The 16,104-nt window shown below is 57.7% G+C and overlaps 2 protein-coding genes across 3 annotated transcripts; both read right to left on the bottom strand.

The window, feature by feature from the left end:
- Positions 1-2,569: 2,569 nt before the first annotated feature.
- LAG3 (lymphocyte activating 3) lies at positions 2,570-8,733 on the bottom strand. The gene is made up of 8 exons (XM_004052586.4): positions 8,281-8,733; positions 7,852-7,999; positions 7,190-7,494; positions 6,327-6,596; positions 5,643-5,918; positions 3,681-3,923; positions 3,269-3,399; positions 2,570-2,946 (listed from the first exon to the last, which is right to left on the bottom strand). Exons 1-8 carry the CDS (start codon positions 8,336-8,338, stop codon positions 2,782-2,784), a joined length of 1,596 nt encoding a protein of 531 aa, XP_004052634.2. The 5' UTR covers positions 8,339-8,733; the 3' UTR covers positions 2,570-2,781.
- Positions 8,734-10,233: 1,500 nt separating this feature from the next.
- On the bottom strand, positions 10,234-15,057 carry PTMS (parathymosin). Of its 2 annotated transcripts, XM_031007254.3 has the most exons (5): positions 14,430-15,042; positions 11,510-11,581; positions 11,185-11,263; positions 10,968-11,029; positions 10,234-10,794 (listed from the first exon to the last, which is right to left on the bottom strand). In XM_031007254.3, the coding sequence occupies exons 1-5, from the start codon at positions 14,472-14,474 to the stop codon at positions 10,744-10,746; spliced, it is 309 nt and encodes a 102-aa protein (XP_030863114.1). In that variant the 5' UTR covers positions 14,475-15,042; the 3' UTR covers positions 10,234-10,743. The 2 variants fall into 2 exon arrangements, with proteins under 2 accessions (XP_030863114.1, XP_030863115.1); XM_031007255.3 differs by lacking the exon at positions 10,234-10,794 and having other exon boundaries at positions 10,988-11,029; positions 11,185-11,340; positions 14,430-15,057.
- Positions 15,058-16,104: the final 1,047 nt, after the last annotated feature.

The raw sequence follows: 16,104 nt of genomic DNA, 5'->3' as shown, positions 1-16,104 counted from the left end.
ATGCTCCTTCCCCTCTAGGACCGCAGCCTGGAACACTGGTTTACAGATCAACCCGGAGAAGCCAAATGAATTAACCAAGCTCCCTAGGGGCCTTTGGAGGACAGGAAAAGGGCTGGAGATTATCCTGCCAGACGGAGAGTGGGGGGCTGTGGGAAGAGGAGTGGGAGCAGAATGTCACCCTGAGGAGAGACCCCACAGAGAAGCACTCACGGAATGCAGCCCATATGCCCTTTCTTCCTTCTGCCCTTTGCTCTTCTCTAGGGGGTAAAGGAAAAAGGAGGCCCTTCGTTCTGCCTCTGTCCCCTCCCTGTCCCCTTTATGAAAGAGCATGGGGAAGTCCCCGCATAGGCCTCAGTGAATCTTCGATGACTACTCTCATAAGCCCAAAGGGCATAGGATGTTAGCTAGTAAAAAGGAAAAATGCCACCCACAGAACTTTCCAGGAAACCCCTGCCCTATTAAAATATCAGGGCTTCCACTAAGGCTGTGGGGAGCAGGGTCCTGGGCTGGAGCTGAGGAGTCTCTGAGCAGCAGCGAAGGGTGGGAATGACGCTTTGGAGGCTTCTTGTTTTTTGTTTTTGAGACAGGATTTCACTCTGTCACCCAGGCTGGAGTATAGTGGCACGATTATGGCTCACTGCAGCCTCAACCTCCCAGGCTTAGGTGATCCTCCCACCTCAACCTCCCAAATAGCTGGGACCACAGGGGCGTACCAGCATGCCCAACTAACTTTTTTTTTTTTTTTTTTAGAGATGAGGTCTCACTATACTGCCCAGGCTGGTCTCGAACTCCTGGGCTCAAGCAATCCCTCTGCCTCCGCCTCCCAAAGTGCTGAGATTACAGGCATGAGCCATGACACCTGGCCTGGAAGCTTCTAAAAGGACTTCAAGACTTCCTTTTGCAGTGTGATCATCTCTGGCAGGGCCAGAGCTTCCTCCTTCCTGTGCCAGTGTTTCTCTGCCAGTGACAAGGCAAGAGTCATCACCATCCTGAGGCTCAGAACCTCAGATTGCTGTAAATGGTTCATTGTTCAGGCTTCAGAGGGTCCCCCCTCTCCCTAAGGCTCTGCACAGAACAAAGGTGTCACCTTCTTCATCATCTGTCTCTAATGAGCGACTATTGTGTCTCTGCAGGGACATGTCCTCAGGTCTGTCTTTTTGTGTCTTTTTGCACACGGCACACAGACCCAGTGGGATGCCACTCACACAAGCCACCATGCCCCTCCTGCTCCAGCAGGCTCACTCCCACTCACCCACTCGCTTTCAATATTTTGTTCTCCTGTATGGGGTTAAAGTCCCCTGACAGAGTCATCTGTGGCCAAAGTCCAGGGCCCCACACCTATTTGCAGGCAGAGGTCTCTGTCCCATGCCAGACTGGAGGATGCCATGTGCTGAGGCCGTGTTTGCTCTGCTGAGAGGACCATTGGCATGGCCCAGGTGGATGCTCCAAGACAGACAGACAGAGCAGGGCACAGGCCGACTTGGGTTCTTCAATATCATTTTTAGCATGACCAGAGCAGGCCTGCTTTCTCCTTCACTAATGGATAATCAGACAAGTACTCCACACACGCAGAGCACTTCACAGTTTCCAAAGCCCTTTATTATCCAATATTCACAACAACCCATTTTGGTGGGTTATTACCATTATCCCATTTAATGGGTGAGGAAACTGAGGCTCAGGGAGATTGACTACAGTTACATCAGCAAAGCTGGAATGAGAAGCCGGGGCTCCTGACTCCCACAGCAGCAGCTGGCTGTTTTGTTCTACGCACAGGCCTTTGTTCACAGCCTTCCCCTTTGTCAGACATAGATTACACCCTTGAGAGGGCCAGCCAGGGCTGTATCTCCTGAGACATGCATTGTTCAGTCCCTCTCCTGAAGGGTGCATAGGACATGTGACAGTCACCGGGCACATACTCATATGCTGCACATAGAACGTGCGTAATACAAAGGCAGTGCCTGCATTCACAGCAGTCTGTGCCCTGCCTTGTCCACTGCACTGCTCAACTTCTCAGGCCTGCCGCAGCCGGCCCAGTGACCTCCGTTGGGGTGTGACAGGCAGTGACCACTGGGTGGCAGTGTGTTCTCATGCCTGGGACCAGAAAAGCCGCCAAGGGCTGAGGAACGTGGGGGGTGGGGCAGAGGTAGGAGCCCCAGCCGGCTGCCCAGAGAGGTTTCCAGACCGGATCTCCTGGAAGACTTGACAAGGCAGTCCTCTGCGCGCCGTGTGTGTGTGTGTGTGTGTGTGTGTGTGTGTGCGCGCGCGCGCGTGTGTGTGTGCATGTGTGTGTGCACGTGCGCGCGAGCATATGTGCGCATCTGCTGCAGCCGGAGGGCCAAGGACAAGTGCTGAAGTGCAGCTGAGTGTGGGGTGGGGTGGACCCAAAGGACAAAAATATCAAGGAAACCAGGGCAGCCAGCGCACTGTGGGTGGAAGGTGGGTGGAAGGACGGAGGAGAGAGCTGCGGAGGCAAGGGGCAAGGGCTTTTTCGGGGGAGCTTCAGAGAAATGATTACCCAGGAGAGAGAAAGAGAGAGTGAGCGCAAGAGAGAGAGAGACCAAGAAAGAAACACGAAGCAGCCAGAAACAGAAAAGGGGAAGGTGAGGGAGGCTGGCTGGGGAAAGTAGGTTAGGAGGCTAGGGTGGGAGAAGGGAGCCCTCAGAGGCTGGGGAGAGAGGGGAACCTTCACTTGGACAAGAAAGAGCCAGACTCAGGCTTGCTGCTGACAGGGAGTTTATTTGGACTGGGCTGCTGAGATCTGCTGGCTGCCTCAGCTCCAGGTCAGAGCTGCTCCGGCTCGGGCTCGGGCTCGGGCTCGGGCTCGGGCCCCAGCTCGGGCTCCGGTTCCGGCTCCGGCTCCGGTTCTTGCTCCAGCTCCTCTATCTTGCTCTGAGCCTGCGGAGGGTGAATCCCTTGCTCTAAGGCAGAAAATCTTCTTGGTCGCCACTGTGAGAAGAGATGGAGAGAGAGACGGAGGGTGGAAGGAGGAGAAGGATGAAGGGAAGCGGATGAGGAGGGACACTGAGTCCATCTATTTCTTCTCAGCCCCCCTGCACTCCCCATCTGGTCCTGGCTTTCTCTCACCCCCCCTTCCAGCCTACCCAGGCACAAGCCATCCCTGGAGTGAGACGCTTATGAAGAAGGGGGGCTCTGAGGGCAAGTTCAGGGTCCCATTTGGTCACCTTCCTGAGGGAGGGGTGCCATCAGCACTCTGAGGATGGAAGAGCGGGAGCTGCTGGGGGGTGGGGTTGCCATGTCCCTGGCTCACCTGTCTTCTCCAAAGGTGAAAGCCAAAGGCTCCAGTCACCAAAAGGAGCAGAGAAAGGACACCAAGGGTGAGAAACAGCAGGAGGTGGCCTGCTGGGAGGGCACCTGGGGCTCTCCCAGAGCGTTGGGCACCTATGGAGAAAGTACAGGATGAGGCATAGGGTCAGGACTAGAAAGGACACTTTGTCACTCTCTCAGACTTTACAGATGCAATGAGATCCAGAGAGTTTAAGGGACTTGTCCCAGGGTCATTCAGCTGATCAGTGGCGGAAACGGGTCAACCCTAGGCAAAAGCCAGAGATCAGGTCCCTGACTGGAAAGAAAAGCGCTGGGATGGGGGTGGCAGAGGCTGTTCTGGAAGGGGGATAAAGATTGCTGTGGCGTTTGGGTCCTGGCATTCTGGGGCCTCGGACCTGGGCTAGACAGCTCTGTGAAGTACACTGCTGCTCCAAGAAGCCTCTCCCCCTGGTACAGCTGGCATTGCCAAGGCTGGGAAAGGAGCTGGACCTCCTGTGCCTCCAGCCAAGGTCCTGAGAAACTCCTCTGGGATGGGGTGTCCAGAGAGCTCCACACAAAGCGTTCTTGTCCAGATACTGGAGTCACCTCACAAAGCAGCTTCCCCAGGGATCCAGGTGACCCAAAGGATTTGGGAGTCACTGAAAAGAGTAGAAGGAAGAGATCTTTTGGGATTCTGCCCCCCTTATGTGATATCACAGGTTGAACCCCAAGTCTCAATCACCCTGCACTCACTTGGGTTCTGGCCAGGTGAGGTTGGGGAAGGACATCAGGGGTCATGGCCACGTTCATCTTTTTCTTTCTATTTAATTTTTTATTAAATTGTATACAGATGCGTTTTCACCATGTTGCCCAAGCTAGTCTGGAATTCCTGGACTCAAGTGCTCCTCTCGTCTCAGCCTTTCAAAGTGCTGGGATTACAGGTGTGAGCCATCATGCCCTGCTGGCCACATTTATCTTATTCAGACAATGCTCTAGTCAGCTCCCTCCCCTGCTCAAAACATTTCCAGGCTCCCTACTGCCTTCACACTCAAACTGGCCCTGGGAGACCACAGAATAAATACTATTACAGATTCTTTTACATTACTTTCTACTCAAATGCTCAGAACCCTCAAAATCAGTCAGATGAGCTGACCCCCATCTACTTCATTCACAATTTTGGAACTTCCATGACGCGGCTCACATCAGTGTTCCCTGCCTTGTGGTGCCCCCTGAATGAACATCATCCCCCTTTCTGAAGGTATAGAGAACAGGGAACTGGCCCGTTCATCTAGAGACAGAGCATTCTCCAAGTTGTAAAGTGAGAGATGGGTGGGTGGGAGGAGACAAAGGGTGAAGGGCATCTGAGTAGTGTCCTGGAGAGTGATTTGGTGATGCAGACACCTGAGTTTAGACCCAGAGTCTGGCACTTCCCAGCTGTTTTGAGAAAGTCTTCGGGGTAACAGTATCTCTCTCATTGAGCTGTCTACATAAAACAGTTGACCTTCAAGAGGGCATTGGACAGAAAGAACTGGTGGACTTTGATGACTGACGGGATGTAGAGAGGAGGAGGCCAGGTTTCAAGGTGGGTGGATACCAGTGGATTACTGACAGGCTGAGTCAGCAAGGGGATTGGTGGGAGAAAAAGCTGGGGTTCAGGGTGAGGCGGCTGAGAGGTGGTATAATATCTAGTTAGAGGTATCCAGAAAGCAAGTGAAAACTCAGGATTGGCCTTCAGGAGATGTATTATCCATTAGCATGTTCACGTATTCATTCAACCTCTATACATTATTAAGCACCTGCCGTGGGGTGCTACTACTGAGTGGCCGCAGGTGCGTGCTGCAGACATGGCTAATCTGTCATGGCTGATAGTTATCAAGCAGTCAACACATACTCTCTGAGTATTCTTTTTTCTGTGTTTGTTTTATACTGTCTTGGAAAACCCTTGCTCAGTAAATATTTGCTGACCAAGGGACGGATTTATTCACTCCTCCCAAATCCAGGCCACTTCCTGCAACTTTAACCCAAGCCCTGGCCGCAAAGTAGACAAGGATTCTAGAAATATATTCTACCTCTTTTGAACCATTCAGAATTTTTGTCACCTTTCCTTCTAACTTCCCAGACCCTCCCGCCAATTGAGAGCAGGGGAGTCCCATAGAGAACGGTGGAACTTTTATCTTGTGACTCAAGAGGAGATTTTCAGTTTCGTTTCTTTATTATGGGGGTGAGAAAAGTGGGGGCCGAGATGGGCAGGCTCTGGAACTTGTGCCCAGTGGCCTGGCATCACAGGGTGGGTTTGCCTAGTCTTTGCCCTGCCAGCCCTTCCTCCCTGTCCTTTCTCCCCTGGGAGGGGAGCTACTCCTTTCCCACCTGAGGCTGACCTGTGATGATTGCCAGTGTGACAGTGGCATTGAGCTGCTGTTCCTGCAGACGGATATGGCAGGTGTAGGTCCCAGCCTGGGCCTGGCTCACATCCTCTAGTCGAAGGGTAAAGTCGCCATTGTCTCCAGTCACCAGGAGGTCAGGGCCTCCCCCAGGAGGAGTCCACTTGGCAGTGAGGAAAGATCGGGTCCCCACACCAGCAGGCAGGCGGCAGGGCAGCTCCACCCTGGAACCTGCTCCAGCGTACACTGTCAAGGGAGTTGGGGGCTCCAGACCTGAAGAGAAAAGAAAACCCAAAGTTAAAGCTGGGTGCTGCAGTGGGGAGGGAGTGCTGGGGCTGCAAGGAAGGGAGGCAGAAGAATGCAGGAGATGGTCTGGCTCATAAGAGTGCTAAGGAGCAGAATAAGGTGATGAGCTGAGGATGCTCAGAAACCCAGCAAGTGGGCTTAGCCGGAAGGAGAGGGAAGGCTGGCAATGATGCTGGAAGGCCATGGGAGAAGCAAGAAGGGGTGATGGCAGCTGCGAGGCTGCCAGCAATATAAAGGGGTCGAACAGTGAGACCCACAGCAATGACGTAGGCCACTCACTGCCGAGAACCTGGTTTGGGGACCCATAGTTAGGGGAGGTGACAAGGGGGGCAGGAAGGAGTTGTGGTCAAGTGTGAAGCAGAGTGGGGGAGTTACCCAGAACAGTGAGGTTATACATGATGGAGACGTTGAAGCCATCTCTGTAGGTGAGGATGCAGCCCCAGGGCCCAGAGTCCATGGGGCTGACTTGGGGCAGGAAGAGGAAGCTTTCCGCTAAGTGGTGATGGGGGGACTCCCGGACAGGGACTCGGCCCTGGCCCCGGTTCCGGAACCAATGCACAGAGGCTGGGCGGTCAGGGCGGCTGAAGGAGCAGTTCAAAATGACCCAGTCGGAGGTTCTGAGAGACCCTGAGGGGCTGGCAGTCACTGTGCAAGGATAAAGAAGACTTCATCAGCCCACTGGAAACAATTTCCCAACACAGCAGGACTGCCAAGCTGGAAGCTCCTGGAAACAGGGACCTGGCTTTAGACTTGTCTTCTCCTCTCCCACATCACCCTCTCCCCATCTCAGCTTCCAGCACCTGGAGGTGCATAAAGTGGATCCCCAAGACTTCCCAGGACTACTTTCCCCGTCCTTTGCCTGGAGTTTACTTGGCATCAGCCACCCTTGCCGTTTTCCTGGCCTGGAACCCCGCGAAGCCCACCCCCTGAGGTACAGATATCTGAAATGAATCACTTTAGCCCCATGCTCTCCCCCCCTCCCCCTCCCTCTGGGCACTCCCGCGTGGGTGGGAGAAGGGGAGCTCGGGGGTGACACAATCTCTCCACAGGGCCCCCCATACACGTGCTTCGGGGGCACCTTCCACTCCAGCAGGCCGCCCACCCCCTTCCTCTACTCTTCTGGGAGCTCTCCGACAGGGCCTAGGGCGCAGCCTCTGCCCCAGCCCTTCCTGCGTCCCGGGAGGCAGGGAATGGGGACCCACCTCCCAGCCCTTCTCCCATCGTCCCGCCCCACATACTCGAGGCCTGGCCCAGGCGCAGACGGAGGCGGCAGGAGAGGGCGCGGTCCCTGAGGTGCACCGCGGCGCGGTACTCGCCGGCGTCCGCGCGCCGGGCTGGGCGCAGCCATAGCGAGAAGTCCCCGCGCTGCCGGCCGCGCTCATCCAGCTGGACGCGGGGCTGCAGGGGCAGCCTCCCGCTGCGCAGGCCTCCGGGACCCACGCTCAGCACCGTGTAGCGGCGGGGCCTGGGCCCCCAGGAGGAGGGCGCCGCCGGGTGAGGGCCGGGGACCAGGGGATGGCCGGGGGCGGGAGCGGGCGGGCCACTGGGCGGGAAAGAGAATGGAGTTGAGAAACTCCAGGGGTAGGAAGCCCGGGAGGATGCAGGCAGCCACCCGTTGAGGATGAGAAAGCCCGCCCCAAGAGTTCTCTTGACCACCAACCGTCCCCTCACGCCCGACCCCTCTGTTGGACTGGCCGCATCCACTTCTGGAGAGAAGGGATGCTGGCGTGAGGGTCGCTGATTGCAGAGCAAGGGCAGGAATGGTGCAAGCGAGGGCAGGGAGACTGGGTCACTGGCTTCAGAGGGAGTGACACCTCAGGGCAGGGGACAGAGGACTGGCACGGGTGTGGGGTTGAGTGCTGGATTCGGAGGTCCTGTTGCCCAAGTTTGGGGTGCATACCTGTCTGGCTGATGCTGCCAAGTGACCCCTGCTCTTCGCAGAAGGCTGAGATCCTGGAGGGGGATTGTGGGGCTGCAGGGGAGCTGGGCAGGAGCCCCCTCCTGGGCCCACACCACCGGGACCTCAGCCCCTGGCTGGAGAGGCTTCACTAGGTGAGCAAAAGAGAGGCCAAGGGGAGGGGGCGTGAGCCGAGAGGCAGGGGTAGAGAAGGAGCCTGGGTGTTTCCCGAGGGAGAAACAGGGTGCAGGAAGAACTTGGGTTTCTGTTTCTTCTCTGCCCAGAGAGGCTTCTGGGGTGGAAGGACTGCCCAAAAAAGGGATGAGAAGAATCCACAGAGCTAAAGACCTCAGGACCTTTGTGGCCACAGAGATCCCTGCTGGTCTCCTCCTGTGGGGCTGGAGGTCAACCCTCCCGCCATCCCCGTTTTACCTGGAGCCACCCAAAGCGGCTGCAGAAACAGCAAGCCCAGGAACTGAGCCTCCCACATCTCTCCTATGGTCTGGGCAGCGCTGAGCCCTCCAAAAGGAGGTCAGAAAAGGAAAGGGGGCAGTGGTGGGGGGTGGGGGGTAAAGGAGAAGTTCTGCAGAGAGGGAGGTGGAGGAAGGGGTTCTAGAAGAAGGGAGACCAGGAGAGGGCCTTGGAGAGAGGGTGGGGAGGGATGACCAGAGGCCGGAATCCAGAGGAAAGCTGGAAAGCTGGGCAGATCAGGCAGCCTGAGGAGGTGGGGGCGGGGGTGTCCCAGGGAACAGAGCAGGGCCGTGGCGGAGAGCAGACAGAGCAAAGTGGCTGTCGTGGCTGGGATGCCGTTCTGCTGGTCTCTGGGCCTTCACCCCTGTGCCCGGCCTTCCCTCCACCTTCCCCACTTCCCCTCCTCCCGGCCCGCCCCCCGCACCCCAGGGCTTACGGTTTCGCTTCGCAGTGGAAAGTCTGAGGGGGTTGATTCCCAGCAGCAGCACCCTCCACCTCTCCACCTCTGTGGTGGCGCTCCCCTTGTTTACTTCCTCAGTCCTGGGTCTCCCCACCTCCCCCTCCTCGCCCCTGCCCCACCCTCCAGACTGCTCCCTCTCCCAGGGACCTTCTGCCTCCACGAACCATTTCTGCCTGGAACTGCCCCCTTGCCCATCTCTAAGCTGCCTCCTCAGTCCCAATATTCACACTTCCTTCTTGGCAAGCTCTTTCCTTGTTGCTGAATCTCCTCCCTCGTTCCCTTAACCTCCCAGAACTTCGTGACCCCTTTAGACCTGCCTTTCCACCCATCAGTACAATGTCCCTGGGAACATGGTGGACAGGAAGCTTTACTGCACCCCAAAAAATGGTAGGTCTGAGGCTAGGCATGCCAGCTTTGCGGGGCATGGAGAATAACTACATTGTATTGAGGCTTCATTACGTGCTAAGCACTGTATTGGACACTTATAGTAATTCATGAAATCTAATACTTTTCCCCATTGTACAGATGAGGAAACTGAGCTTCAAAGAAATTGTACAATTTGCCAAGGTTAGGGAGTGTGAAGATAAAAGCTGTGAGTGTACCTCTGTGCGTGACAGTGTGTGGTCCTGACCTTGGATGAGTTATGGGTGTCTCCTGGGAGAAATGATGCTGCCGATGAGTCAACACCCCTCCCCACTCCAGCTCAGGTCCCCATGCACTCAGAAGCATCCTCCAGTCCAGAGGTTCCGAACTAAGAGGAGAAGGCAAGGGTCACGCAGAGATGGAGAAATGCAGAAATCTTAGAAATCTCCTAACAGAGATCAAACTCAGGGGAAACAGAGGCAGTGGGACTAGGGAAGGCCCGAGACTGACAAGAGTCATACAACTCCCGCTCCCCAGCCCAGCCCAGGGAGAGTTGGAGGGCAGGTGACGAAACATACAGCCGACCTGGGGATGACACGAGACCCAGGATTTCCCTGCTTGACTGGAAGGAGCTCGCTTCCATGCCAGACAGAGGGCATCTCTGATGCCAGGCAGCTCACTCCAGATCCTAGCAGGCTGAGACCCAGGACTACCAGCCCTCTCCCAGCTCAGGGGCAGGACTTCCTGTTTCTGGGCTGTTTCTCTGTGCCTGGTTCAGCACAATAGAGCTGGTAGCTTTCCACTGGGCTCAGCAGTGTCTAGGTCTTGTGTGGGTTAGCAGGGAAGTGTGTATTGCTGGGGAGGAGCATCCCTGAGAATCCAAAACAGGACATAAGTCAGCTCTCAGAAGAGCTGGGCTCCAGGCCACCCCTGGAGGGCTGATCTTGTCTTCTTGAGTCGTGGGTGGTAGGAGTGTGCTGCTGCTTTTGTATCAAAGGGAAGGGTCCTGGCAGAATGGGAGGTCAGCCACCCTCCTCCCTCTCTACCCTTTTGTCGCACTGACTGGACCCCCCGGGAAAGCAGGAGACAGGTTAAAAACAGAAGCGCGACCATTTCTTTATTAAATTATACAAAAAGGGAGGGGAGGGGGGCAGCTGTGGGGCTCGGCCCCAACCCCGGCCCCACCCCGGCCTGGCGCTGTCTGAGAAGAGGGGATCTGAGGGAGATCCAGGGATCAGGCAGGATAGGGATGGGGCAGGACATGAGGCTGGGGGATGCAGAGGTTAGGTGGGAGAGGCTACCGGAGGAAGAATGAGGCTGGTAGGGGAGGGAGAAAGAGAGCAAAGAGAGAGAGGAGCAATTGGGGGCCAGCTGGAGAGCTCAGATGGAGCAGGTCAGGAGGTGGAACAATGGCAGAGTGAGGGTGGAGGGCGCAGTGTCTGGAGAGGCGGAAATGAGAAGGCTGGGGAGAAAGAAGAGGGTGGCAGCTCTGGTGCAGGGCCCAGAGCAGGGAGCCAGGTGAAGAGTGGCTGGACTTGTCTGCCCCCACCCCCACCTCCAGGCCCAGAGAGGCCTCCCAACCCCAGCCTGTTGGCAGGGGCTCACGCCGATGCCCCATTTTCTGTCTTCTGCCGTTTGGGATCCGCTTCATCCTGTGGAGGGGGAGAGAATGGGGGAGCTGTAAAATGGGAGGGGAGACCTCCCCCTGTCCCGGTCCTGTTCCAGCCCCCACCCCTGCCGCACAGGGATCTGAGTCCAAATCCAAAGGGCGCCCAGCCCGGCTGCATCCCTGACAGCCCCTCAGGCCCAGCAACCCAGCCCAAACCTCCTCTTCGGCAGCTCTCTTCAGCGCGGGCCCTTCGTCATCCTCTTCTTCTTCTTCCTCATCTGAGGAGCCAGAAATGGGTCATTGGGGAAGGGCAGGAAGCTCCGGCAGAGCCCCTGTGGTCGCCCTCAGCCCTGCTTCAGGTCTTCAAACCCACCCTGACTCTGCTCCTTTGAGCCCGGACTTTGCCAGCCCAGCCTCCCCTGCCCCTCCCCACCTTCTTCTTCCCCTTCATCTTCCTCCTCTCCATCCTCGGCAGTTTCTTCTTCTTCCTCCTCAGCCCCGTTCTCCTCCTCCTGTGGGGACCAGGAGAGGGAGTAGCCTCAGGCTGGTTGCATGCCTTGCCCACCATCACCACCAATGGGACTGGAGACTGGGTGATAAAAGGACTTGGGAGGGGCCACAGGGTGGGGCAGCAAGGATGAGAGGGCTCAGGGGAACGGCAGGACCCAGCACCCTCGGAAGGAAAGCAGAGGAAGGATGAGATGATTGGGAGGGAAGATGGTAGGGCAGATGTGGTCCTCTCCCCCACCCCTCCACACCTCCACCACTTCTTTCTTTCGCTCTTTCCGGCTTGCCTTCTCCTCCACCTTCTCCTTCTTCTCCTTCAGGTCCTGCAAGGGAGAAAGAGGTCACCTTTCTCACCACAAATGGCTTGCAGCCCCTAAGTCCCTGCAGCCCCAGTTCTCCCTCTGTAGTGAGCTTAGAGGTGTGTGAACTGAATAAGGTGGCCACAGCTTAGAGACAGAATAGGGGCCCCAGGGTCCTTACATTAGGGCCATGAAGGGGTTGAGACCAAACACCTCCTTCCCCAAGACCCAAGGTGAGGTGGGAAAGGGATGAAGAAGCAGGAGCGGGCAACCAGGGTAATGATCCCCACCCCCATCAAGTTCTCCCAAACCTCACTGGCTGAAGAGTTCAGCTCAGCAAAGCAAATCCTCTCCATCTGCTTGCAGCCTCAGTGCCCCACCCCCTCCTGTGTCCCTCCGCCTCCCTTGCCTGCCCCCCCACTGCCCGCCCAGCTCTGCCTTTTGTCTACCTCTGGGGCCTTTTCCTGAGGACTCTCTCTCCTGGGCATCCCTCCCAGCTTCCCCTTCAGCTTCTAAGGTCTTTGTTTCTCTCCATCTGTGTCTCCCTAATCCTCAGGCCCCTACTTGGCCAAACACTACACCTTAGCACGTTCCCAGCACCCCTCCCACTTTCTGCCCTCCCCGCCCCAAAACAGTTCAAGTAGTTTTCTCTATCCCTGCCTCCCATGGTGTATGCATGGGTGTAGTGGAAGTAGCCATTTACGGTGGAAATGTAGGTGAAGTAGAAGAGAAAACAAGGAGGGGAGGAGTAGCAGGCGTGGGAAACAAGGAGAGAGCAACAAACAAGGTCTGTGACTGGGGTGGGATAGGAATGGAGAAGAGGGAGGGACCAGTCTAGTAGACCCTCCCACCAGCCAGCCCCTCTCCTTCACCCCAAGATCCTAGCAGGCATAGGTTGACGTCCTGTGCTGATATGGCACATCTGAGTCCCTTCTGGACACTACACTAGCCTCCCAATTCAGATTCCAGTGCTCTCCCCACCCACTCCTTGGCAGACACAGTGTAACACGGTAGGTGTCCTTGTGTGATCTGATCTGGTGTTGGTGTGCCACGCTGTGTATCTGATTCCATGTGAATGGAAGTCTCCTGTGTGAGATCACCCTGGGCGGGGGGGTCCTTTCTGGAACAGGATAGGGGATAGGAGAGGAGCCTGGTGCAGAACGGCTGCCCTGGGGGGCACTCAATTCCCTTCTCCCTTTAAGGGTAGCTCAGAACTCTTCACTCTCACTCCAGAGAGGGTGCCCTTCCACCCCACCGTGAGGTCTTCATTTCTGTGCCACAAGGTCAGTATGGCATTTCCACTACCTAGGGGGGTCTTCCCTACGTCCTGGGCCAGGAGAGCAAAGAGCTGGTCAGCTTCTCTCTGGGGGGCCCAGCACCAAAAGTCTGTATGGCCCTGGCCTGACTTTCCCATCTGGGCTGATGCAGGGAGGGAGTGAGAATACCAGAGACCAAAGTTCAAGGGGCCGGGCCCTCTCCTCCCCTGTTCTGTCCTTCTGGTCACTGTCCTTCCATGATCCCTTTTCCAGGAGAATATGTGACCTGGGCCCTAGGTCTTCTGCTAAGCAGCCCTCTGGCCTCATTTACTCAACACAGGCACACACACCGACACCGGCCGACAGCCATGCACAGACACAGTTAGAGAGGAGCACCCACGCGATGGGAGACACATGGCCCAGCGTTGGGCCATTCTGGTACACACTCTTGAGACAGCACGGGAGCACAGCGGAGCCACTCAGCACTCACAAAGCGACAACATGGCTCCAGAACATCTACGTCTCCACATGCACACATGTAACTGACACGGGCAGTCCCACACACTCGCTGGATTTCAGACATACAAAGACACCTACTCAGTGAAGTCACATGCCACCGCACAGCCCGCCGGAGGGCCACACGGGCGCACCTTGGCAGATCGCACACAGCCCCTCTCCCACCGCCGTTAATCCCATTGGCTCCCCCCGTTTCACTCCGCGGGCCTCCGGGAGACCTGTGTGACGGCCCCTCAGCAACCACTGCGCCCCCCCTCCCCGCCATACACATACACACACAAGATAGGGCTCCCAGCCCCCAAACCCCGGCCGCGTTAATTTCCCAAAGCGACACTCCGCAGGTTCCCTGGGGAAATTAGAGGAAGGCTGGAAGAGAGGCAAGGGCGAACGGATGGGGCCGGGGAAGGGAGCTGATGAGGGCGAGGACAGCTCGACGCAATGCCATGCAATGCCCAGCCTCGGCTTTTTCGAAGGCTAGTCCTGCCCCGCTTCTAATTTTTAGGAATTCGAGATTCTTTCAGTGTGTATGCGGGAAGGGGACGATGAAGAGAAAAGAAAGCTGAAAGCCAGCTGAGGGGAGGGAACAGAGGCGGCCGCCGTCTGGGGAGAGAAGCGAGCGACGGTCGGGCCGCGGGGAGGGGCCCGGAGGAGCAGCCTCCAGGGAGAGTCCTGTTTACACTTGAGGATCTCAAACCGCTTAGCGAGGAAAGGTGAGGTCAGGTTGCAAGGAAAGACGCGGCAGCGGGGCACAGGGAGGGGGCGCGGCAAAGTGAGACTCGGGGCGTTCGGACGGGAAGCCGGACGGGATCCGGTCAGCGAGGTGGGGCCGAAGAGGGGTGGGGACGGCTGCGGGGGCCCGCGCGACCGGAGCGGCGAGGCCGGGCGCCGTGGTGCGCGCAGGGCAGCTAGAGGGCGCTGGCGCTAGCCGCGCGGAGCCGGGAAAGGAGCTCCGGGCCGGGGAGCGGTGGGAGGGCGCAGTGGGGTCCGCCAGGACCCGGGCGCAAGGGCCGCGCGGGGCCGTCGGGGGCGGCCTGGGGCGGAGGACTGCGCCGGGCCCCAGGGCTGCGCGAGGTCCGGGCCGCCGCCGCCCCCGCCCGTACCTTGGCACTCAACTCGGCCGCTGCCTCCACGCTTTTCTCCGACATGGTGCCGGGGCCGGGGCCGGGGCTGGCGGGGAGCCGGGGTCCCGGGGCCGAGACGGAGGGGCCCTGGACGGCGGAGGGTGGCCGCGGCCGGAACCTGGCGCGGTGGCGGCGGCGGCGGCGACAGCGGCAGCGGCGGCCGCTCGGCAAGCTGGGTCTCTGGAAGAGGCGGCAGAGGCGCGCGGGGTGGGGCGGGGGTGGGTCTGGAGCGGAGACCCGCAGGACTGCGGCCGTCCGGAGGGCGGGCGGAAGGGCGGTGCAGGCGGTGGCCGGCGCGCTCGGCCGCGGTAGCTCGATCCCGGGCTCGCCGCCCCCGCACCAGCAGAGCTGCCGCCGACCAGCCGCTGCCGCCCCCGGGAAGGGAACCCGCTTATAAGGCGGCGCTGCCCGACGGGAGGGGCTTCCCAGGGGTGGGGCAGGCGGGAGCGGGGAGGAGAGGAGAGGGGAGGGGGATGAAAGAGGAGGTTGGAGAGGTGGGGATAGGAGGATGAAAGCGAGGGGAGGGAGAGCTAGGGAGTCGGGAGGGAGGACGAGACCAGGAGGGGGAAATGGAGAGACTGACGGCCGCGGAGAAAGAGTGGGGCGAGGAGGTGGGAAGGGGTGGGGTTCCTGCGGGGAGGCACCTTTCCAAATCCCAACCTACTGCCTGCGAATGTGGAGTCTGGCTTTTGGGGGCGGACTGGAGAGGTGGCCAGAATCCTACTGACCCCAAAAAAAGCCCTGGGATTTTGCCAAGGGGTGGGGTGAGGGGAGCAGATGGGAAGATAGGGCAGGTATTTGAGAAACCAAAAGCTTAAAGAAGAGGAAGAGGGTTCGGGCGCTCCTTCCACACCACGCCGGATTTCCCCCTCTCATCCTCCATCCACATTCTCTGGATGGCCTTGAGGAGGGATGGGAGGGCAGAAAGGGCGGCCCAGCCTTCTGTCCCGCCAGATTGACACTTGTGACCCTTGCCGGGTGCCTCCCTTCCTGGCCCCGTGCTGTGAGCCGGGGGAAGTCAGGCCCCCTGGTCTCCTTTGCTGTCTTCCAGCTCTCTTCCATCTTCTACCTCTCTTATTCGCCCGTCTCACCTCACTTTTATTCGCCTGGTCCTTCTATTTCTCTTCATCCGTCCTCGGTCATCTGTATCTAGACCCCTCCCTCACAACCAATTATAACTCGAATCGCTCCCATTCTTCTCTCACCTCTTCTCCACTCCTCACTGACTCTCTTCTGCCCTTCCACCTCTGGTCTCTTTCCCTATCTTTCCCAGACAACCCTGCTCTTGTCTTATCTGAGTCAGGCACCTGGCCCTCTATTCTTGGCTGGCTTTCCTCAACTCCTCTTTCTGTCCTCATTTTTTACATTTTCCATCCTTTAGCTTTTCTCATTCCTCTGCTGCCATCTTCCCTAGCCTTTCTGGGTTATATTTGCCTCCTTTGCAAATATAATACAGGTCCAGGTCTGGAGTTCCAGCCCCACCCTATTCCACACATCCTCAGCTCCTCGCCCTCAATCTCGGTATCTTTGAGTCATTTTGAAAAGCTTGGGATTTCAGAAGGGAACAGGGGCTGGGTTGTGTATTTAAAGGTCAGGAAGGTGGACGGAATGGAAGGCTGGGGTTTGGAAAAAGACCTTTGGTGTGCGTGCACTC

Source organism: Gorilla gorilla, chromosome 10 (assembly GCF_029281585.2).
Source record: "Gorilla gorilla gorilla isolate KB3781 chromosome 10, NHGRI_mGorGor1-v2.1_pri, whole genome shotgun sequence".
Lineage (NCBI taxonomy): Eukaryota > Metazoa > Chordata > Mammalia > Primates > Hominidae > Gorilla > Gorilla gorilla.
This window is presented reverse-complemented; position numbering and strand designations above follow the sequence as displayed.

Bases quoted from the DNA above. Each gene is read 5' to 3' on its own strand.
- PTMS (XM_031007255.3), bottom strand. From the start codon at position 14,474: ATGTCGGAGAAAAGCGTGGAGGCAGCGGCCGAGTTGAGTGCCAAG. The intron at 11,582-14,429 runs GTACGGGCGGGG...TCTCCCTTGCAG, and splicing joins CGGCCGAGTTGAGTGCCAAG to GACCTGAAGGAGAAGAAGGA. The intron at 11,030-11,184 runs GTGGGGAGGGGC...CTGGCTCCTCAG, and splicing joins AGATGAAGGGGAAGAAGAAG to ATGAGGAAGAAGAAGAAGAG.
- LAG3 (XM_004052586.4), bottom strand. From the start codon at position 8,338: ATGTGGGAGGCTCAGTTCCTGGGCTTGCTGTTTCTGCAGCCGCTTTGG. The intron at 3,924-5,642 runs GTCAGCCTCAGG...TACTCTTTTCAG, and splicing joins CACACTGGCAATCATCACAG to TGACTCCCAAATCCTTTGGG. The intron at 2,947-3,268 runs GTGAGCCAGGGA...CTCTTCTCACAG, and splicing joins TTCACCTTTGGAGAAGACAG to TGGCGACCAAGAAGATTTTC.